This window comes from Opisthocomus hoazin, chromosome 3, assembly GCF_030867145.1.
Source record: "Opisthocomus hoazin isolate bOpiHoa1 chromosome 3, bOpiHoa1.hap1, whole genome shotgun sequence".
NCBI classification, from domain to species: domain Eukaryota; kingdom Metazoa; phylum Chordata; class Aves; order Opisthocomiformes; family Opisthocomidae; genus Opisthocomus; species Opisthocomus hoazin.
Window position 1 is genome coordinate 24,216,513 of NC_134416.1, and position 24,401 is coordinate 24,240,913.

The window sequence follows — 24,401 nt, forward strand, 5'->3', positions numbered from 1 at the left end:
CATATGTCACCTTATTAAATCTGTAGCAACTGAGGTGGAAGTTACAGAAGGTATCTCTCTCCAGAGCTGGAAGAGATGGGAAGGGAAATGGTTCTGTAAGGAAAACTCTTACTTTTCTCTCTCTGAAAATAGCTGTAACAGGATGTTACAGGGATGTTTTTTTCCTAGAAACAGGGAATTTAAAAAAAAAAAAAAATAAATAAACAAAACCCAACAGCTTCCAAGACAGGATGGAATATGGAATTTCTGTCCAGAAATAAATATCTGTGGGGCAAGTTAGTATGTTCTGTTTCTTCCTCCAAGGGAAATAGAAAGATGAGAAGGAGATTAAAAAAAACTCATGTTACCTGTTCCACTTTCTTCTAAAGGATCAAATCAAGGGGCAAATGATGGATGGTGCTAGAAACACTTACTCACAGCTCAAAGAGGACATAGAGTGCTCTGGGAGAGGGATGCATGGCAAAGGTGCCAAAAAACAAAAACTTGGTCACTAAATTCATCACTGAGCTCCCTCACACCTGCTGTCTGCCAGTGCTTGTGTGTTGGTTTGGGGTACTTTTGCAGTTCAAAAAATTTGGAATTTTTGGAATTACTTGCAGAAAGAAGAGGAAGCAAAAATGTTTCTTTGCTTTCCTTGTTTCAAGCACTGTCTGGCATAGAATACTCGGAATCAGAGCTGTAAGAGCCTGCTGTCCCAGCCAGTCTTCCCCTTGTGTTTACAGACATTCATATCTATATATATGTGTGCATAGGGATTCATCTGAATAAGGCTTATGCTTTGAATTTTAGGAAGAAAAAAAGATAGAGGATCATTTGACATGGGTAACTTCTCCAAAGTAATATAGAAATCTAGAGCTGGTGTTAGCTTAGTTTTGGAATTCTGACTGTGTCTGATTCAAGACACAGACTTAAGAACCGAGGGGGAAATAGCTTTGCTCTGCCTTTGACTCATTGAGGAAAAAAAATGTAGAAGGAATGCAAATAAAAGTTCCAGATTTTTTCCAACATTGCATGTTTTTTCAATTGAGAAAGCACATCAGCTGCAAATTTCAGGAAATTATTTAAGACAGGATTATGTGAATCTTGTACGGAGGTAAAAAGGGAGCAGATGTGAAAATCCCAACAAACCGATTTTTTAAAAGTAGTTATAGACAAGCTAGTCTTTGAAAGTGAAGAGAGGCAGTTTCAGTTATTATTCACTATTGTATGTCAGAATATGGACAATATACTGTAAGCTCTATCTCCACCAGTGTATTTTTATACTTGTCTCTTGGACTAACAATATATGAAAATGAAACTTTCTCTCAGAATTATAGCAAATCTCTTGCTTTGTTGAGCTGATACAGAGTCAGAAAAGTAGCCACATCTGTTCTACAGAAACACCTTGGCAAAATTGTTTCTCAACATGGAATAGAAAATTATCTTTTTCCTTCAATGTCAAAGTAATCATTAATTCCATCACAACAAATAAAAGTTGCCTTTGGCAGTAATTCTTGACATCATATTATGACTTCATTATAAAACAGAGCATTACTAAATAGCTCGCAGGTATATTTAGGAAACAAAGCAGAAAATTAAATCATGAAAATAAATAATATTTTTCTGTTAAAAATGATATTTTCTGTGTAAATATTTGGTGTCATGAACAGGCTAATATATTAGGTATTTTAGTAACCTTTTGAAAATCAATGTATTTGTGCAAAAGAAGCTTACCAAGGGACTGAAAAAGTGCAAAGTCTTAAGAATCTTTAAAAATACTGTGGTTTAATTTAATGAAAGAAAATACTGTTTACTTTTTTAAATTAAGTGCATCTAATTTCAAAACAGGGACCATTGCTAAGTCTCTTCTGCACATAGGTTTGTGAACAACCTTTGTACTATTTTGGGGCCAAATATATTAGTTATCTTATGCCCCTGTGTGGCCAATCTAGACAACAAATTCACTTTCACATAGCTGTAACAAAGGAATAACAATGTGTCACGGAAAATACAGGTTGAAGTAAATCAAATGCTTTCCATTCTTAGAGAAAAGCTGTTAATATATACTGCGTTGGTAAAATTGGACGGATACTGTTCTGTAAGTTTGTATCAATTTTAGTCACAAAAGACTCGACATTATGCAATAATGTGTTAATCTGAATGTTGCCCAAAGCAACTGTGACTTTGCAAAGCATCCTGCTACAAATAGAGCATCTGACAGCACAGGATCTGTACACTAAACTCTAAATGAAAAATGACATTTAGAAAATCCAGCTGGTCTGATAACTCAAAGTTTTAAAGATATTTAAAAACTTTATTTCATTGTCTTTAGTGATTTGAATGAAAAATGTGTCACTGAAAGTCATCAGAAAAATTTTAGACCTCAAAAAACTGAAGTTCCTTTAGACACTGCTTTAGAATTCAGATGTAGTGTGTGCACTTAGTAAGTTTTCAGAAAAGGTCTCCTGATCTCTTTTGCCATGCTTTCTTTTCCAAGACACATGAAGAACTTATTTCACAAACTAGCTATTTGCCAAATGCTAAGAAGGCAAAACAATTCTTGTGACTTCCTGACATGAGGCAATTCTAATAATTTTTTAATAGAAAGTAACCTATTACACAGGCTGTAGCACTACTGTCCCCAACACAAGTGAAACACAATTTTGAAATAAAGTCATAGTTCTTACTTCTTCAGCTGGCTGGAGTTGGTAATGTCAGCTAGAGACATGCTGGACAAGGAGGAAGGCCCAGAAAACCAGCTATCTCTATTACACTCACAACAGCATCTTACAGAAAACTGTTGCCATGCAGCCGACAAAACAGAACTAAACTGCAATATTCCTCCAACAGAAGCTGTTAGCAGGGGATAACTGAACCCATTTAAATGGAAAAATCAATCTAACTCACGAGGAGATTAATATCATTTGAGTCTTCTCACATCAGCTACCGCAAAGGAAAAAATACGCAAATAAAAAATGCTCATGTAAGGTTTCTATGCCAAATGATAAAAAACAGTTTAATATATATTCCTGCTAAAGTTTGGTATGATATCAGAAAGCAAAGGCCAAGATAATTGGCTTCCTGCAACAAAAATCACAGCTGATCTAAACTTTCAGAAGAATTGAAGAACTCCAAAAACGGATCATGTGAAAATTAATAGGAATGTATTTTCAGTTACAGTTGTATGCATACTACCTAGTTCCCTACGACTTTCTGTTTTATATTCCCCTATCTCTTATACTGTTAGTATGTGTTCACCTGTTTTCTTCACATTATTACTTCGTGTAACCAGCAGTTAGTCATTCTGTGCTTAATGTCAGCTGTTATTTTTCTGGACTCTGACTTTTACTTTTTAGCTGTAAAACAGAAAGAAAAACCTTAAAAAAAAAAAAAAAAGGATCGTCTCTTTTTAGTCTGACAAAATATTTAAAGTCCGAAGAGACAAACCCTATCATACCTCATCAAAGCAGAGTCTTTTACATGCTAGTGGTATTTTTGTTTTCCTTACCACAGTTCTGAAACATTAACTCCTAATGCATGAAAAATTAGTTTTTAGCAACTGCATTACATTAACTGTGCAAAGCTTTAAGAGAAAAATCTAGGTAAAATATACGCTACATTGACTTACTTAGAAAAAATAAAACAGAATTTTTTAAATCAGTGAGACAATAAAAAGGACTAGCCTCCGAAATAAATGCCAGCAAGACTTTTTAGTGACTACTCAATAGAGGACTTCTTCAAAGCCCTTTAGTCAAGATCAAATTTAAAATACTTATTCAGAAGGCAGAATCTTTTTGCTCAATAACCTTAAATAACTTTCAACTAACTTTATCTTCAGACGACAGATAAAGTATGACTTAGTCTCTCATGATTACTGCTGCATGTTGCTGAAAAATTACACAATGTTTTCTTGAAGCCAAAAGCATTGGTACCTAGAAAAACACGACATTGTTCCATATAAATATAGAAATATGCTCATCTTAAATAAGACAGCCCACACCAGGTAGGAGGCTGGGTTTCCTAACAGTCCTTTCCTGTTTGCCAGTCTTCTAGAATAAATGTAATTCTAAATCTCAGGCACAACAAATGCAATAAAGTAATTCTCTGATGTCTTTTGATTTGAAACCTATACCATATGCAGCTTTTGCCAGAGACTTACAAGCAGAATACACACCTAAAAGCACCCTGCACATGCATCTGTAACAAAAAAAAAAAATTTAACAAATGCATGCACCTTGGTCTGCAAAAAGCATGCACTTTGATCTGCAAAAACAGATCCAGAGAATCAGGGCTTCATATGTAGCTGCTTAGAACAGTTGCTAAGGGCTTTGTTGGTTGCTGCAGGCCGGAGACTATGCGCTTGGAAATACGAACTGCTTTACACTCACAGCTGATAATACATAAATTATTGCTCCATTTTGCAGAGCTTCAAAGACTTCATAGTATAGCAAAGGGATGTAAGAAAAAATCTCATTTACTACAGATTTCATACATAACTAAAAAAAATCCTAATTCATTCAAGGGATTATGATTACTAAAGCTACCTCCATAATTTTGTATGCTTCACTACAAATTCATAACTGAGATACCAAAACTTGAAAACAGTAACATTAAATAAATATTTAAATATTTATAAAGGAAACACCAGCAGTAAGGGAAAGAATCCTTACAATGATATTCTTGGAAATAAAATTATACTTTTTCTGAAGCATTAAGTGCAAATATCACTGTATTTAAGAAATAATATCCCACTGAAAAGGCTTTTCTCCCACAGATGCAGAGAAGATTAAAATGCTGGATACAGTCTCTGCAATAGTACTTCCATTCTTTTTCCAGAATGTTTCCATCAATGCACTATCTTTATAAAAAACTACAGGATTCTTTTTCTCCCTGATTTGCGCTCACACTCTTTTAGATAAAATTCTTAATCATTTTTACTATTAATATTTAATAGCAGTATGAACAAGTTCTAAGCATCAGTATTATAGTGTTTACTGAATAATGCCACAAAAATGAGTCATTGTTAATTCAGTTTAGCCCCCAAAAAAAATCCTAAGAAACCAATTTAATAACCATCTCACACAAATAGACAACTTCTGTGATTCTCCCTACTATTTCCAATTCCCACAAAATATAACTGTTCGTAAAGGATAGCCTACAGAGCTGATTGACCTGCTGCAAAGCACCCACTGATCAGCTATAATTTGGCCAGTTAAAAAGATTATTGAAAAGCGTCACACACAGATCTAAGTCTTCTAAAAATAAGAAACTGCTTTCTGCCTGTTTTGCAAATGGTATGCAGGACTACTAATTTACATCTTCCAACAAATTATGTATGGTTAAACAGACACATCTCTGAGCATTTAATCCTTTCACTGCCACATCCACACAGAAATCATTTTCTCAGACAGATTTGTTTATGAATATTTAATATGCTTTAAAGATTACAGCTAATAATGCTGGCTTCTAATAGTAGCTAATGTATTTGAAAGACACATAACCATCTTAAATATTTTATTCTATCTTTGCTGGCTTTATCTCTGCAGACTGAGTTCTCATTCAAGTCCTTACATAAAACATAAAAGCACCAACAGTATATACTCACTGCTACCATAAAAATATTAATATCTAAGAGTGCAGCTATAGAAGGACCCCACTAAAAAACATGCAAATAGATTACTATCAGCATAAGCATAGAAATGGTAAGGCAAAAATGTTTCATTTCTACTCACCTAGTGTTGTTCAGCGTTTGTCCAAACAGATCATTTTGTAAAATATTTGGAGGGGATGAGAAAACCCCATGAAAATGAGATAAAACAGAATTGCAGACCTGGCGTAGTGTCTCAAATTGCATTTTCTCTCTTTCCTTCCCCTCTATTTTTCTTCACCACCTGTCTTAAAAGTCATCTATTTTGTACACACCATCAAATGCAAACATGCCAATCAAGTTCCATATTTCTCCTGATCTCTGTAAAAACTGTACCTAAATGAGCAGGGGCTGATAGTTAATTGTACAGTCATTATTCTTCTAATTCAGTCGTAGAAGATTTAGTACCCGTGCGGCTTTCTCCTGACTGTAGCAAGAATTCTAAACAGCAGCAAGCTTTTTGGGCATTCCCAGCTGAAGTGTGAAGCTGAACTGCTTTCATGTACTCTACTCATATTTCTCTAAGCCTATTAAAAACATGCAGTGAATAGATGCTGTCGTCAGGAGTTTCAGCACATCTGGCTGCCAGCAATAAAATCTCAGAAGTAAAAAAAATTAGGACAAGGCATCCTCACACTGTTACTACTGTCTAAGAGGAGGAGGATTTCTGCATCTTCCCCTCCTCCTTCCCTCCCCTGTAAAAATGACTAACATCCGTGACTGTGTATGTAGGTCTTTTTTATTTTTTTGATGTAAAGGCAGCTCTACAGAACAGAAAGACCACTCTAAAAATTTTTTTCATATACTAAACAACATGTAGCACTGAGACTGTAACAACAGACCTTTCATCTCATATCTGAAAAGTTATACCATACCTTATATGAAATAACAGGTTTTTTCTGTGCAAACATTTAAATGTAATATCAGTTCACGACTGAAGCAAACAGTACACATTCTATATGCAACTACTCTGTTAGGTACTGCACACACATCATCAAGGTAATAATTTATCACACAAACTTGAACAATCACTAAATGGAATGGCTGCATTATGTATGTACTACATTTCAAAAAAAGAAGTCTTCAGCAGCTTTTAAAAGTTTATTGCACAGAATCAGCCATGATGGAACCAACCACTTCCAGGAAAACCCGCTGTCTTAGCAGCCTATGTCTCTGGTACACATACAGTATATGAAGTCAGAGAGCAAGCAGCAGAATCAGTCATCTAACAGAACACAGTGAGATTCTGCAGCATAATATGCACAGTGAATACCATTAAATGTACAGAAAATGAGTATCCCTGACTACAAAATATATTTTTCCTCTTTTCTTTCAATGCTTGTGCCAGAGGAAGAAATTACATAACGTTACAGAATATATTCTATCACTGTCAAATTGAAAAATAACAATTAAAAAGATTTTCCTTAGAATATCTCATTTTCTATCCACAGCTTTTAACCTCTTAGCACTAATTACAAAATTTCCAAACAAACCAACATAAAATGAGGCCGATTATTAAGCTCTTCTACTGAAAGTGATTTTAATCCTAGAAGATATGGGAATAAGCAACCTTCCAGCTAATTAAAGTGTTGAATTGATGTGCTCAGAAGGGAGTAGTACACATCCAGGCTTCTTTGGACAGAAGGATGGCAGCTACAACTCAGATTTTCAAACAAACAAAAAAAAGAAATAGGAACAAATTCATCTCCAGGCCCCTTTAAAAGAGATATAGAAGACGTCCTACTAACACCCATGTTAAATATTAAAAAAAAAATAATTGAGGAAATATCCGCTAATAAAACTGTTCCCAAAACTCATGTGAAAACCTACAAAGTAATACACAAAATACTTCTTAGTATCTGGTTTTATGTCTATAGTATACCATCTATTATGGAAAGATTCGTATTTGAGAAATGCATTACAATTTGCAGTAAAATGTACTAAGCTATCTGTATGGCAGAGCTGGTAACACTTGAGATCCTGGAGTAGAAGTCCAGGAGTATTTATGCCTATCTTGCTATAACAAAATGAAAACATAATACTTGGTAAACACCTTGCCTACATTACAGAGAATTCATGTTTGTAATGTAAGAAAATTTGCCTTTATGTTCGTTCCATCAAAAAGGAGAAATTTTTTTATCTGCTGCAAGAAACAGAATCATCTTGTTACAAATGGTTCAAGTTATTCAAATAAATAGTAGTCTCATATGCACCACTTAACAGTTCAAAGACAGTGTTGGCCATGGAGCAGGTTCAAGACCAATATTTTTTCATATATTTCAATTATATCACCATTTTTTTGTGTGCCTTATGAATGGTCATCAAAGCTGAAACACTCCTGTAGTTGTAACCATGGTCTGAACTATTGACATTTGCCTTTCTAGGTCTTCATTTTCAGATATTAAAAATGGAAGTTATGACATACATTCTTTTTTTGCAAAATTGCTCTAAAACTGATGACAAAATTGGACACTTTTAAAACTTCTGATTTTTTTATTTAATTCTGGGGTAAGGAATGAAGAGTACTTGGTAGATATTCATACAAGTATAACTTGTAATATGAAAAAGATACAAGGAAAAGGAAAATGTTAAAGGCAAATACTCCATAGTTGCTATTAGCAGAAAATTCACCTATAATGACAGGAGGTTTGTGCAAATATAAATTTTTCTAGATTTCTGGGATTTTCATCAAGATTGAACTCACTGTTAACTAGAAATACAATTTTTTATTTCAAAAAATAAATGGTCCAGAAAAATAAACAGAATTGCCTTTCTTTCCTGACCCTTCTATTGCTCTCCAAGAGACACTTTGGCCAATAAAAAATTCCTTCCCATATTTACTATGTGGCCTACATTTTTGTATTGACCCTATAATGTAGACTTCTTACTAAGTCCTCTACTTAGTTACTTCCAGCTTTTCCAAAATATAATCATCTGGGCCGAGAAGAATCACGGAAGCAAAGAGGCCTAGCAAGATGGGGCTGGAGGGAATGGAATAAAGGAGCAAGAGCAGAGTAGGCTGTGGCCACCGAAGTACCCATCCTTTCAGACCCAGAATGGAACTGCCAATCAAAAGAAGTCTGTGGAACCACACACAAAATTTACTTCCTGTATACTAATATTGTTTAAGAACAAAACAGTACAGGTACTAGCTACCTTATGTCAATCCTGCTAGTGATCTTCAAATGTGTCAGTAATTTTTATATTAAAAAAATTCCTGTGGTGAAGGGCAGAATGATTTAATGTCATTTTTTAAATTTAGGAAATTGTATCCTCAGCATTCATAGATCAAAAGCCTCACATAAGAATTCTGGACAAGACAGGAAGTAATTTTTTTTCCCCTATTTGATATTTCTAGATGATCTTTAAGGTCCCTTCCAACCCTTACCATTCTATGATTCTATGATTACACTTGAGATCCCCTTTTCTTTTCTTCAGGTCACACACTCTGCACCCTCCATTATCCATATTAGAAGAAAAAGAGGTCCTATATGCACAGGCTTCTTTTTTCAAAACAGTCTTAGTAGTGTACTTCAACATGCACTGGGTGAGCCAAGCACTACTCAGGCACTCATGATTCTGGCGTTTCCTAACATTTGAGGGCCTGATTCAAATAATTTTGATAGTCATTTTTATTATAGTAATTTGTGTATTTATACTTGCTTATATATGTACACTTTTACTAATTATGGTTTAATAATAAATTTCATTTCTACCCCAGTTTTAAAAAGGATTTTGTAGACATGAACACAAAGTGCTTTAAAGGTGTTGCACAGAACGGGTAAAAAGAGTACCAGATAGTCTAAGCAACTACCTGACATGACTGACAGCCTATTTCAAAATGAAAAGACAAGCCTGGGAAAGCATCACTGGATCCATTAAGCCAGGCTACACTGAGATCCATACAGATAATTATTTCTCTAGCCAAGCTGAATCTTAATAAACATCCTTCAGCTACAAGTACGTTGAAAGAAAAGTTATTCTAGAAAGCTCCCCAGTATATATGGCTATTTTTCAATTTACATAAAATATTTCAGTTTCAAATATAAGATTTAACATCTTTGGATTTGATTCTAGAATTCAAAAAGCTCTTAACATGTATGCACTATTGTCAACTTTCTTTGTATAATAGGTTTACCTTATCTCAAACATTACTTGTAGGGATCGCTTCTTTGTTACAGCCACTCAGAAAAGGCATTTCACAGAAAGTTGTAGCTTAAACAAGGTACAGTCATACAACCTCGTTAAAGCTAAATATTACAGCTCATAAGGCAAAGACTGCTCTGCAATAAAAGTTACTGTCAGTTACAATTTTTAATTCAATTCCATTCTAATTTGCTGGATATTATGTAAGTATAGTTTCATGGAATCACGGAAGAAAATGGTAGAGATGAGTCATCTGGAGTTTGGTGGTAAGACTGGAATTCTTTAAATGTACAGAAAGTCAAACCTCTATTTTTTTCATCTAGATGCTAAATTAAATTAGGTAATTAATAGCACATAAATACCTGTAATGCAGCTACCTTTGCTCTTCAATATGTCCTTACCAAAGCATTTAGCTAATTATTTAGGATTTCAAAATTTTGACTGTTTAAGTATTCTTATTATGAAAAGAAAAAAACATCTGAACAATGCTTCTCAGATATGTAAGCTAACAACAGTGGCCTTGCACATTGAATGGTGTTCTATTATTACAGTTATAAGACTACTAATTTTGGGGTCAGATCAGCAAACTGGTGCTCCAAGGTGGGACATGATTTTGAAGGACTAATTTAAATTAGGGGATGGACATTTCACTTTGCTACTGCAAGAAAAATGCAACCAGACTTTCTTTTAGGGTAAAGCACACATTCAATTGTATTTAATCACATCAATGTTCAAAGATTCAGCTATATAAAAGAAGTTTAGCAAGAACTAAGACAAAATCTACAACTGTAAATTTAATCACATAAGAGTCATAGAAGCCAGTATCCTGAATATCTAGGATAGGAAATAATAAAGAGAGGGATGCAGATAAAGCCCCAACTCCAAAAGGATAGAAGTACCTAAATCCACGCTGCAGGGAAGCATCAGTCTCTGCCCAAGAACCGTAATAATGAATCCTCTCCTTGAGCTGACGCCTGAGAAGTCATTCAAAATGCACCCTTCTTTTTATTACAGGAAGCCTGGCAGTTAGAAGAGTGGCTGGGAACATGGAAACTGAGTCCCAAGTTTCTCTTCTGGCTTCCTCAAATATGTCCACAAAGTCTTCATCAACACCCTCTTGGTTATTCCAGAGGGAATTTGTCTTTGCTGTTGAAGCTGTTCTCCCTCCCGTGAAATAATTAAATATTGAAAGATCTATTTAATTCACTGAGTTAAACATTCATTGAGAACAGAAAAGTGATACTGATTTTATTCCCTGGTAGTCAGGTCACAGATCTACAATGGAAGATACTGAAATTCCAGCTAAGAAACAAAACCTTGTAACAAAAAATATCCACTAACAAAGTACTCTAATGTAAAAGAAAGTAAATTCATCCTCATATTCAACTATTTAATAGTTTTTTCTTGCATGCATTTGTATCTCAATATCTTCCACATTTCCCTGTTTCATTACTTTCATTTTTGAGGCATTCTGTACATATCCATATAAATCTTTGCAATGTCCTTCTTCACCTTCTTCCCATTTAGTCACTTAATAGTAATCTATCACAGAATGATAGGTTGGAAAAGACCTCTAACATCATCAAGTCCAACAATCAACCCAACACCACCATGCCTACTAAATCATGTCCCGAAGTGACACATCTACACGTTTTTTTGAACACCTCCAGGGATGGTGACTTCACCACTTCCCTGGGCAGCCTATTCCAATGTCTGACCACTCTTTCAGGAAAGAAATTTTTCACAATATCCAACCTAAACCTCCCCTGAGGCAACTTGAGGCCATTGCCTCTCATCCCACCACTAGTTACCTGGGAGAAGAGACCAGCACCTGCCTAACTACAACCTCTTTCAAGTAGCTGTAGAGAGAGATAAGGTCTCCCCCTCAGCCCCCTCTTCTCCAACTAAACAGCCCCAGTTCCCTCAGCCGCTCCTTGTAAGACTTGTTCTCCAGACCTCTCACCAGCCTCATTGTGCTTCTCTGGACATGCTCCAGCACCTCAATGTCCTTCTTGTAGTGAGGGGCCCAAAACTGAACACACTACTCCAGGTGCAGCCTCACCAGTGCCGAGTACAGGGGCACGATCACCTCCCTACTCCTGCTGGCCACACTTTTCCTGATGCAAGCCAGGATGCTGTTGGCCTGCTTGGCCACCTGGGCACACTGCTGGCTCATGTTCAGCTGGCTGTCAACCAACACCCCAAAGTCCTTTTCCGCTGGGAAGCTTTCCAGCCACTCCTCCCCAAGCCTGTAGCCTTGCATGGGGTTGTTGTGAACAAAGTGCAGGACCTGGCACTTGGCCTTGTTGAACCTCACACAATTGACCCCGGTCCATCGATCCAGCCTGTTCAGATCCCTCTGCAGAGCCTTCCTACCCTCAAGCAGATCGACACTCCCACCCAACTTGGTGTCATCTGCAAACTTACTGAGGAAGCACTCAAACCCCTCATCCAAATCATTGATAAAGATGTTAAACAAGACCGGACCCAAAACTGAGCCCTGGGGAACACCACTTGTGACTGGCCACCAGCTGGATTTAACTCCATTCACCACCACTCTCTGTGCTCAGCCATTCAGCCAGTTCTTTATCCAGCAGACAGTACACCCTTCCAAACCACGGGCACATAGTTTCTCCAGGAAGATGCTGTGGGGAACAGTGTCAAAGGCTTTACTAAAGTCCCGGTAGACAACATCCACAGCCTTTCCCTCATCCATCACCTGGTCATAGAAGGAGATCAGGCTGGTCAAGCAGGACCTGCCTTTCATAAAGCCATGCTGGCCTGGCCTGATCCCCTGGCTGTCCTTCACATTCCCAAACTATACTATACATCTATACTCTCCTCTAAGACAAAGTTATAGATTTTAAACCAAGGATATGAGACTTAGAAAACTGGACAGTCTGTTTATCCATTTTTCTGTCCATATTACCCTTTGTCACCACAATGAACAAGCTCAAGGAGACTGGTTATCTTCATAAGGGCATAAATATAATATAGTTAAATTCCAGCAAGCTATGTGAAAATCTTCATCATCATAGCAGAAAGACCCAAATCATTGCACATAGAGGAAGGGTAGACAGAACTCAGACATTACCCATCGACTTTGGCAGTATAAACATGGTCAGAATATGGTCAGTAAATAGCTACATCATTGCCATCTGAAGTTTGACAAAATTTATCATAAATGATAGGAAAAGGTCCTTGACTGCCTCATTCCTCAGTTTCCATTGGACTTGCTGCTAATAGTATCCCATGCACAAAGGATTCATCAAAGTTTATCTCCTATTCCATCAGCAGTAATATGAAATAATGAAATAATAATTTATCCTTAGAACAAGCTTTACAAAAATAGCTAATCATCACAAATATTGTAAGTACGCTGTCTATTAAATACTTTAGGAAATGAAGCTTAAGTGATCTGGTTCAGCTTGCAGATAAGTATAGTGTCAGTGCTCCAGATAAGATGTGTGAATCCCATTCCATTCTCTTACTTCCTGTGTTTAGGGTACTAGAACTTTGCTGTTCCAAAGGCTGTTACGCTACCATTTCCAGTAGCAGCAACTGTTTAGTAGCCTAATTCTGGTGAAATCCGGGATAACATTGCATGCCAACAGTCTTTGGATCAAGGCCCAAAAGCGCAGATCAGCGCTATGCCTCTAGCACGTTTCCAAATATTGGAACTGCTCTAGTGCAAGTGGAAGCAGTCTGTGCGCTGTTCCTCAGTCACGAACTCACCCAGCAAGTACCACAACACTCCGAATGGTTAGGAGAATGTTCTGATTAATGTACTTACATACAGGATAAAATAGAAAGATTAGTTATCAGTCTACATTTAGCACCTTGATAGGAATCTGGATATTTGCATCTCTGAAAATTCTCAGAATGACTGTTGTCAACACAGGGGGGCGGGAAGGCAAGCAAATGTCTTTTTTTTAATGAAAGACAAAATTAACCTTGACATGTACAGATTCCCAAGAAAGTCACGGGAGTATAGATGACATCAGCCCAAAAGGCCAACTCTTGATGGGAGATTCCAGACCATCTTTGGACTTCCTAAGCAGGAAAGTGCCTGCTGTCCCTAATGAGGTGTGCTGCAGTTCCGTGATGAGACCAAACAATTAATTTTCCTGCGTCTCATCATGGTCTAAGTAAATGACAGAATAATCATGATCCACCTATCAGTGCGGCTTTAAAACTTTCTGAAAGGTGGACAGCAAAGCGAACAAGAGATTTTACCTGCATACTTACTAGTTTGGAAAGAAAATATTTTACAGACAAAATATTTGGAAGCTGAGATTTTATCTTATTTTGACCATTTACAGCTTAACTAAATTCTAAATCTATGAAAGGAAAAAATGAAGACGTGAAAGTTAAATGCTAGATGATTTGTTTATTATAAATACTTTGAGTGTTAAAAAATTCACGTTTTTTTTTAAACTTAGATAACAAAATGATAGGTCTGACTTAGCTCCTTATGCAGATGATAGGAAATGTGCCATATGTTCACTTGGGAAACCCTGCTGTTAGGCCTACTATGGACACATACAAAAACTGGCACTGACCATACAAATTGCGCATTCCAGAATGAGTAAGAGGAAAAAAAATCAAATAAATTGGACAAGGGAAATATGAAAATTATAATTTAAAATTCTTTTGTTATTAATGATGATAGACTATACCATGACAGTATTACTTCTTGAAATGAATCAGTAGGTATGCCTCCCAGTATAATTGTTTTTTAGCTATCTTTAACATGAATAACTTTGACTTATTGGTTAATTTCCTTAGCTCAATATAGATTATGGCTCTCAAACCTCTCTGCGGAATTCTTTTTAATACAGTAGTTGAAAGGCAATATGGGAAAATTTATTTAAATATGACAAGGTATAGAGCAGTTGAAAATAATTACAAGAATTGTTTAATTTTAATTATTTCTCTTATCTTTGTCCTTCTCACCCTTCTGAACATTACACAATGGATACAACTTACACAGTGAAAAAAAAAGCTTCTATTGCCAGGGTACACCACAAAATAGAGCAAAAGCGCAAGTTTCTTATTACAACTTACAAACATGAAAAGGTATAGTGTTGAGTTTGAGGGTTTTTTCCGGCACAAGTGGAATGAGACACTTTGGATTTCGCTATTTTGACAATAAGATTTTATGCTTCGTGACGTGTTCACAAAACCTACTCTGAACACTAAGTTTGAAGTACATTGTTGCCTCCCTCTGGTCCGCAACAAAGCTCCAGTGCCTAGCTCCTGCCTCACTTATCAGGTCTGGGCATTTCTACATATTACTTGGTTAGTGAATACTATGCCAAAAAATGAAGATGTTACTGATTTTAGGCAAATTCAGAGGTTGAATTTAGATTGTCTGAATCATTGCCTGAAGTTGTGACCACAGACACCCAGATTAATTCCACTTAAATACAGATGACTAAGGTATATAGCTTAGAAGCCTAGCCATCTTTTTCTTCCTGTATAATCAATATAGAGAAAGAGAAGCACATAAAAAAAAATTCTTGTGACCAAAAATTGCATGAGTGCCCAAAAATAGGTTTAATGAAGTCTTCTTACGCTTGTCTAAGTACCTTATTTAGGACGTATGAATATAACTCTGTGGTTGCATTTCTATTGCTGAATCTGAGAACACTTTCCAGTTCCTGCCTTGGCTGTGTTCTGACACCATGTCAGAAAACAATCGAGGTGTGCACATTACATTCTCTTTCCTACCCATGCATTGTTGCAGCATATAATCCAGTCATTTCATGGATCTGCATGTTTTCTAGAAAAATTATTCTTGATAGTAGATCTCCCATATTAAAAAAGGAGCCCTAAAATCTAAGAATACATGTTTTTTAACACCCTGCCCTGGCCTGAGACACAATTTATCTAAAACACCTCTGGGGCAGAAATTGCCTTTGGCAAACAAAAGCCAACCTATTTGTCTAATACATGTAGATATTACTTCTTCAACGTGCAAGACCACGATTCTAGTTTGTACTAAAATAATTCTTACCTACTGTTGAGTTTGTTTCATGTCTGCAGGACTGGTAGGCTTCCCACAGGAGAAAGACATCTGTTTTTCTCCACAAAATGGTGTCTGTAAATTCTGGATCATGGAATGATCTTATAATAAGTTCTCCACTTTCCTCACAGTGTCTGAAAGTTTACTGAAATGGCTATACATCCTAAGCTTTTAGTGTGAATATATACCTTTGTGCATGTTCATACATGCGGTATAAAATATATAAATAATATTTTTTAAAGTATTAAAGGAATACCATTAAGATGGAAGAATCGGGCCATCAGAGTTAGAAAGGGTCCAACTGAGACTTCATCTCCTTGACTAAAGGAATAGCTGCGTTACTTGACAGGAATAGAAAGCTGTTATACTCTGGTTGAATAAGCAGAGGAGTACGTGCAATATACATTGATACAGCAGGTTCAATATGCAGTAGATGCTGCACCTTACAGAATGCGTGGTTTAGAGTAGTATATTTCAACCAATTTTACCTTCAGCTGACTCACAATCAATTGATATTTCTTTGCACCTCATTACAGTACATGAATCGTGCTTTACGCCTCATTTGCAGTTCTGGATGGTTCACCAATGAGATCTGTCTCACTAGTCAGGAAGTGCTGGCCTACAACAGAGATTTGATTGACTTTTGAAACAATGCATTGAAAACTTCACCTATTACAAACCAGATTTCTGTTCTTCACTTTCATCAGAAGTATTAATTTGTCAGCTTTCAAAAAAACAAAAGGTGATTTGAAATATTACTATCAAAGTATTATGCACGATTAATAATGTAAAATACTAAAAACAGAAGCTGAAAATACACACTGAGAGTTTTCAGATATCTGCCTTTCCTCTCTGCCTCACGATGACATATTCAACGTGAAAGCTGATTTCCTCAGTGCTCACAGGCAGTTTATACTTCTATCCCTTATTCTCCAAATTATACCAATTTAAGAGAGGACACAATTAACACAAAGCAGACAGCAAAAATTAAATCCTACAACAGTCCACTGATGATTACCAACAATGTCAGTGCACCCAGCACAGTAATGATTTCAATATACACGCTCAGGTAAAGAGATAATATTCTCTTTGTGAAATAGACAGTTATCACCCTCTTTGGATGAGATCCATGACACAAACACTTCTTTTGGTGAGCAGGCTGATCATAAATCTCTTTACTCTGTAAAGAAAGTAACATTTGCATTGATCTTGAAGCCCATGGTGCTTATACATCACAGAAATTGGCCCTCATTCCCTGTGAACTTGGGAGTTTAATTTTATAAGTTCCTTTTAGTCACTTGGAAAATATCTTAAGACATTTACTGCAGTGTCTCTGCTTTCGGATTAATGATTTGGACATTACAAGGCCTCCAAATTTGTGTTGGGTGTCAATGTGTCCAGGTGACCTGTGATTGAAACAATAATGTATCCATAAACTAGAAGATAGATCATTCTCCAAAAGACAGTAAGATTAAGTTTAGCCTTTTCATTTTTTGAAACAAGAGCTAAAAGAACACGTTTATGTACTGGATTGTTTATTAATTTCTGTTGTTCAATACGTTGGATCAAAGTTGGAGCCCTCCATATCTTGGGAATGAGTTCAAAGGAACTAATTTATCTTCTTTTCATGTCATTATAAGATTTATAGTCTCCTGGGTTGCTCCTATCTTCAGCTGATTGGAATACCAGAATAATATTCTCCTGGTGATCATACACCTCTGGAATTCATTTCCTTTGACAGTGTCACGGAGCCTGGGTTTTACAAGAATTAAGGCAGTGTAAATATTTATTTCCATTTAATAGTGGAGTTTTAAGCTAGTGGAGTAAAGGCAGTGCTGGCCATTACATTAAAAAATTTGGGGAGGGGGTTAGGGTTAATTTCATAATTGATTTTTAACATAGCTGTAAGGCTTCATGATATTTGATATACCACAGTATAAATTTCCAAATAAATCTCATTTTCTGAGAGAAAAAAATGCTTCTGAAACAAGTACCCATATGCCACATAGAGCACAAAATTTAAAACGCTTGTCTTGAGGAAAATCTTCCAATTTAGTTAGCTACACCAGGCTTAACTCTGAAAATAATGGACTGCTTTTATGAATGTCTACAAACAGGACACAAGTATTCTTATAAACACTATTAATTACTTGAAGAAGGAGTGAAGCAGTAAGGTAGGTAAGAACACCAGTGCATAAGTCATTACTGCAACGTAGTCTATCATCATCCAAAAAAAGTTTGTTGAGAAGAAGTTGAGACACTACTAGTACTGGCCTTGATATCCAAAGCTCCAGAGTTTGTTTCAAGTGAGTCTCATCTACAAAATATTCCTCCCTTTTCCATTATTTACGTGACTTGTCTTCCTTTTTCCTTCTCACTCTGATTCTCAGGGTCTTTATAATTGATATTGTCATTTAGGGAAGAATATCTGCATCAAAAAAAAAATCTGCTGAGTAAGAATTAAATTATTCTTGCTTTCAGTATTACTTTATTCAGAGATCCAATTTCTTGCTTCAAATATCGATACATATTTTCTAAATGAAAATAAATTCTTTAATCATTGTATTCACTGGAGCTAAAAGTCATGGGAAGCATCCAAAATACACACTGTTTTTTAAGAAATGCAAACCCATGTTAAACTGGGTTTCTTTCAAGAATTCCTTTTGGTTCCAGTCCCTGTTAATGAACGGTACAGGAAGATGAATCATTACTTGTCCATTCTAGGGATAAAATGCAATTATCTCAGCATCATGAGAAGTAGAAATTGCTGGACTAACTGTTGAGCTCTCAAATTTTTATATTCAAAAGGTGAGATTTTTGAACTAATTGTGATTCATCTTCTAGCTTAAATATTTTTCACAGTTCTAACTGGAGCATAAAGATACAAGTGAGGCAGGTCGATTTTTGTCAGCCCAGCACCTCATGCCAGAGTCAACAAGATTTAATTAAAATTAATCTACCTCTGGGAAAAAAAAAATGGGCTTGTGCACTGATTTGGAACTTTGGAATGCAATACCCCTCTGAAGCTTCCCAGTTTATTTGGAATTACAAAGAAAATCAGATGCTTTCTGCTTTAATCTCATCCTCCTTGATTGCTATTTTTTTAATATTTTTTAATTGATCGTCAAGGAAGTCTATCATTTAACTTCCTGAATTTTCACAAAGTCATTACAGAATAAAACCTCTTGCAGCTAAAATGTATTGCTTTCTATCAATATATTACCATAAGAACAGTTGTCCTTGCTGTTTTCTTTTTGTAAAAGAAAATGGATTTTCTGCAGAAAAGTTCATGGTTCATCTTATTACAAGCTGCATAATAAAAGCTTTGGCAGATAAACTACATCTAGGGACCCGTTCAAGCATGTAACATCAGCTGACAAAATACTGGACCAGAAATTGGGAAAACTGGGTTTGGAGCAACTTAACCTCCTATTAATCTGTGAAGATGATACACTTACTGAGGTCCCTAATAGGGTTTCCTGAAAGCCTAGTGCTGCAGAAACCGGCACTTTCTGAAACACCAGGGCATGGTTACAGGGCACTGTGCTGCGCAGCGCAGAGATGTCAGGACAAGTTGCATATACACAGCCCACTGCATATCATACATAGAAATTACCCCGCATTTTAAAACTCCACTTTAAGTTAAGAGTCACTGACTTCAGGTCACCTACATTTTCTGCTTGACTTTAAATGACATTGTACTGCACTACTTTGCTAGAACAGATAGCTATTTCCTTAAAATGTTTGTGGCTGTCTCCCTTTTGGTTAGTAAAGAATGCAAGGCAGTCTGTTTTCACTGAAAGACACAAAAAGAACATTTCTCAAGGCCAGGAGAGAAGTGTCCACTTACGTTATCACAAGTCTGAAAGGACAAATATGAGAATGGTTGCAGAATTGTTGGGAATTGAGGAAGAGAGGTGAGCTAGAGCTAGGGGAAAGAAAAAGAACTGGGTTAGAGAAGAAAAGAATGTCTATCTGTAAGTGAAGTAGTACCATGGACGTATCTTTGAAAACACTTCCAATGTCTAGCCAGAGTTTGGTAAGAACTTATACCAGTCAGAAAGACAGAATGATACACAAAAGACCCAATACAATAGATAACTAGATGAAGACATGCCAGAGTAGACAAAGGGACAAACAAGGTTTTGGCTTAAAAAAGGGGCAGAAGAAGGAACAGAATAATCATGCTAAAGACAAGGTAGAAAAGAAAACAGTATTGTTTAATAATGTAATTTTTAATTATGAAGATATGGTCACCCTGGTCCTACTGCATTCATTTTTTAGTTATATTTTTTCCTCAGAGCTGACTTAATAAAATAGATTGACATTTACAGAAATTATTAAACTTGTCTTGTAAAAGATAAATGACAACTAAATTGCACTATGGTAGTGATTGCTCTATCATTTGTGACTTTGAGGCACAAAGAAAGAGTCAAAGAAAGAGTTTGTAGCAGTAACAATAATTCATTCTCATTTTTTATTTTAAATCAGCCTATATAGCTATGGTAAAAAGTATGAAAATTCATACTTTGTTCACTGAATTACTTCCTGCAGATTCCAGAACTACTTTGCTGCCAGAAACTACAAACACAACTAAGGATTGTGAACACACAGTGACCTCTAACTTTCATGGTTGTGCAAGATCAACAAAATGGCACTTTAAGAAGACATGCTCTACCCAGAAATGTACTGGCCTCATTAATTTAAAAAATTAAATTAAAATGCTACTACTCTCATTTTTTTTCTGGTATTGGTTTCTTTCAGGGTCAATTTAGCTAAGAGCAAAACTACATTTAATTCCATAAATGTTAGCTGCAGTTAGTACTTAATAAAAAATGTTCAATATTCTGACGCAGCTGAGATTTGTGTTTACAGATTTAGATTATTAGCGGTCTTTTAGCACAGTTAAAGACATAGCTGTGATATACAGAAGCATAACACTGCAATGGAAGGCCAAACTCTGCTTGAAAGATACTAAATATCAGCACCAAATATCAAGACTTCCCTGAGCTCATTCTGCATAAAAGTGAGAGAAGTCAAACAGTGACTGTTCATTTTCAGTAAGCAGTATGCAACAGATATGCATAATTAAGAAAAAAATCAAGTAATCAGTAACAGTAAGCAAAATACAAACATCATGTGGCAATGGAGTTATTTTTGAAAAAGCACTCTGCAGTAAACTGTGAAAATGAAATTCCCTAAAACCAACATGAGATTTGCTCGCTGCAGAGAGTGGTTGCAGCTGAGCTCAGATTGTCACTTAAAGCTGGAATTCAATCTCTTTGTTATGTATTTAATTAAAACACTCTTGAATGTTTGAAAAGAAACACAGTAGTTTTAGACTGTTTATTAAGGTAGGTTACTTCGTCTGTATTTAGGGAAATTTCCTCTTTTCTTTCTCTTCTCCAAACAGATTAGCTTTCTCAAAGACAAGGATCCCAAATTGTATCTACCATTGATCAGAGACCCAATGCCTCTCAGCACAGAATTCTACAGCTAGATAAAGGCTGGCTTTGAAAAAAACAAAAAGGAGTTTCTTTATAAAACATCATTAGAAAAAAAATTAAGAACAGCTAGCTCATTGGTTGTTCTGCTACTTTAGGGAAAATAAAAGTGGAGGAAGGGAGGGAAGCAATGCACATCTCAGAAAAACCACTCTGAAGTCACAGTGGCTGCACGTCCTGAATGTTGTGTTAGCATTGTCACTATTCACATGAGCGAAAGACCCACAAAACTGACCTTAGGAGACAAACAGAATTGTACAAGCAGTTTTATTTCTCACAAGACAGACAGTTCTGCAAAGGCAATAGAGAGAAAAGCTCCCCCTCTTTTCCAGAAGTTAGAATAGAATGGAGATGCTACAGTCCATTGCAACCTATTAATAACAGGTAGAAACATAGTACGCCTGCTACTGGTAGCCTGGGCTGTTAATAAGCGATGCAAGTACCATTGAGAAAGTTCTTATCGCAACACTGCATTACAAACGGTACCAAACTCCTTATTCATCTTCCAAGCAGGTGTAGCTTAATCCTTGTCGTGTCTAATTATTTCATTAAAACTTCTGCTCTGAAGTATTTCTGACTTTCTTGGACCCAAGGCACTTCTTTTCAATAATTAAATACTACATTTTCTCTGGCTCCCTTCCCATAAATTTCTATTGCTTCCTCTGGCCATAGCTATTATTAATTTCCTTTTTATGCCATTCCAGATTGAGACAGCAGACAAGCGCAGCTTTAGTTTCTACATGAAAACTGGAATAATCATGAAATGTTGATAAACACCCCTAAACCTATATGTAAAGGAATCAAGTAATTAAAAGAGCAGTTCTGTGCAAAAGAAACTAACTTGTTTATTCTAAGTTATTATCATCTCAAGAATCATACAAAGTATACACTGAAATTGAAGACAGCACAAGAAACAAAAGCAAAACTACTGAGACTACTACAGTTTTCAGATTGACATTGCTTTCACTTTCCAGCTCCAAGGACTGACTATCGAAGTGCTGAAAAATGCTGGAACAGGAGCAGGAAGATGAAGATAAAATCTGATTTGGATGCAGTTCAAATATCACAAAACTTAAATCTTTAGTTAATATGTTAAAAATACTGTAGGGTACCTGTCATGCCCAAATATTGCATCCTGTTCTAGCACCAGGGAAAGTCAGTGACAGCTCTTTGTAGTCATGCATGGAAAAGGTTATTGATTCAATTTTAAACTCAACCCACAAAATACTGTACAAACTATTAGATTTTTTTCTGAAGTGAAAGAATATCATTATGCTTTCTCAAGAATTGTGCGGTTTTTCCTACTGCGGTGGTCAACAATGTGAAAAGACATAATTTCTTGTCAGTTGATTCTTATATAATGAATTCTAAAAAGTTTAGAGACTCTGCTGTCCTTAATGGATACTTCTGAATGGATACTTCTGAACACAAACAACTCTGCACATAGCACTATCAGTCTGCTTCTTGGATACCAGCTCCTTTATTTTAAACACTGTCTGCATACAATACTTCTAATATTTCTCATTGTCTTTAAATATGTCAGCAGGTAGAATAACATAGGTAAAGAAGTTAACATGCCTCTATTTTACTTGAGATTGCTTTCAACTATGCTTAGTTTCCACAGCCCCAAGTAAAGATTGTACACTTTTTTAAAGACACCTGGACTAAATAGCTCTCAACTCAGGTACTCAGAAACAGAAACAATTCAAATCAGAGGCTGCAGTACAGTGCTGTGTCATAAGTGCTGCAGAATAAAAATAGTGATAATCTTGGAAAATGGCCGTTTTTCAGTCTTTCAGAAAGAAATGTAGTTGACTGATTCTTTAATGTTACCTTGTCGTATTTTAAATTGCAAGAAACTACCATCAGTGCTGTTCTCAGTATCAGCTGTTCATAAACAAGCAATTAAAGAAAAGCCATTTGAAAAAGATAACATGAAACAGATGGACAAACACTTTCATTTATCTAATTCGTGCTCCTCCTTGATGTTTCTCAGCTAGCTTATGCCTGTTTTTTCCTCTCTCCTCCTCTTCCCTCTTGTTTTGATCTCTTTTTTTCTCCCTGTTAACACCCTGACATCCCCAACTGCAGTCCCAAAAGACAGAGCCTACACTGCCAACTCGTACTGGCACTCCTCCTAAGAACGGAAGCAAAGGGACACAGAGGACCACTTTCATTCTACTGCCATTAGTAATGCAATAGAATAAAATCTTTATATGTGGGAAATGTGTATACATTCCATAAAAGACATATGAACCAAACCAGCGTCTTCAGACCTAAGTAGCCTCAACAGTCTGTTTGTAGTTCTTACTCAGAATAAAATGCATCCTCTAAAACCCACTCTAGTGTATGGAAGCCAGCATAAAAATCCTCTTTTTTACTGAGATAAAAGGGAAGGTAGAAAACAAAATACAAATGTATCTTTGAAAGGAGAAGGGCAGGAAGAGGGAAGGTGGACATATTTTATCTGTGCCTGCTGGCCTGAAAAATAAATACTACTGTTGTGCACCTCTGCAGCTGCTTACTCTCCCAATTTGTTGGTTTTATTCTGCTTTTTAGGATTTAATCTCATACACTTACAGCTAATCTGGAAAGAGTTCAGGCAGCTTTATTCATCGGTCTTGCTTCAAATCATGATCTTAGAGACCATGATCTTTACTGATATCAAGAAGCAATTTTTTTTTTGACATGGCTCACCCTCTGATAGATGCAGCAATAATAAACTGACTCACGAAACATGGAAATAAAATTTCTTACAATATCTTCACTTTTTTTTGCATCGAGTCTTATGAAAAATATCCTTTTTACACTAATATATTTGTCATGCATTCTATATTGTAAATTCAAAGTTAATATTTTCACTTTTTGGAAAGTATTTTGGATTTATACAGGATGAATTAGGGAAAAAAAAAAAGACAAAAAAAAGAGGGAAACCTCCCACACACACAATCATTCACATCTACCGGAACACAACATCATTTCAGATAGGCATTAAATTAGAAATAGTTATGTCATCATAACCTTGCACTGGGAAGATGCATGGGTTGTTTGTTACTTCAAGAGAGCTATTGCTTAAAGAGGCTTGTGAAATGACACA

The 24,401-nt window shown here is 36.1% G+C and overlaps 1 protein-coding gene across 50 annotated transcripts in view; it reads right to left on the minus strand.

Annotated features, from left to right (window-relative positions):
• RIMS2 (regulating synaptic membrane exocytosis 2) overlaps nucleotides 1–24,401 on the minus strand; it is a 534,102-nt gene that overhangs the window by 345,752 nt on the left and 163,949 nt on the right. For 3 of the 50 annotated variants that reach the window (XM_075415738.1, XM_075415753.1, XM_075415739.1), the window contains exon 1: nucleotides 5,712–6,280. The exons of 45 other annotated variants lie outside the window; for them this stretch is intronic. In XM_075415738.1, the coding sequence (XP_075271853.1) occupies nucleotides 5,712–5,833 (122 nt within the window). In that variant the 5' untranslated portion in view covers nucleotides 5,834–6,280. Of the gene's footprint in view, nucleotides 1–5,711; nucleotides 6,282–24,401 lie in introns of those variants that run through there. 2 more of the 50 variants (XM_075415737.1, XM_075415740.1) reach the window with 2 other exon arrangements.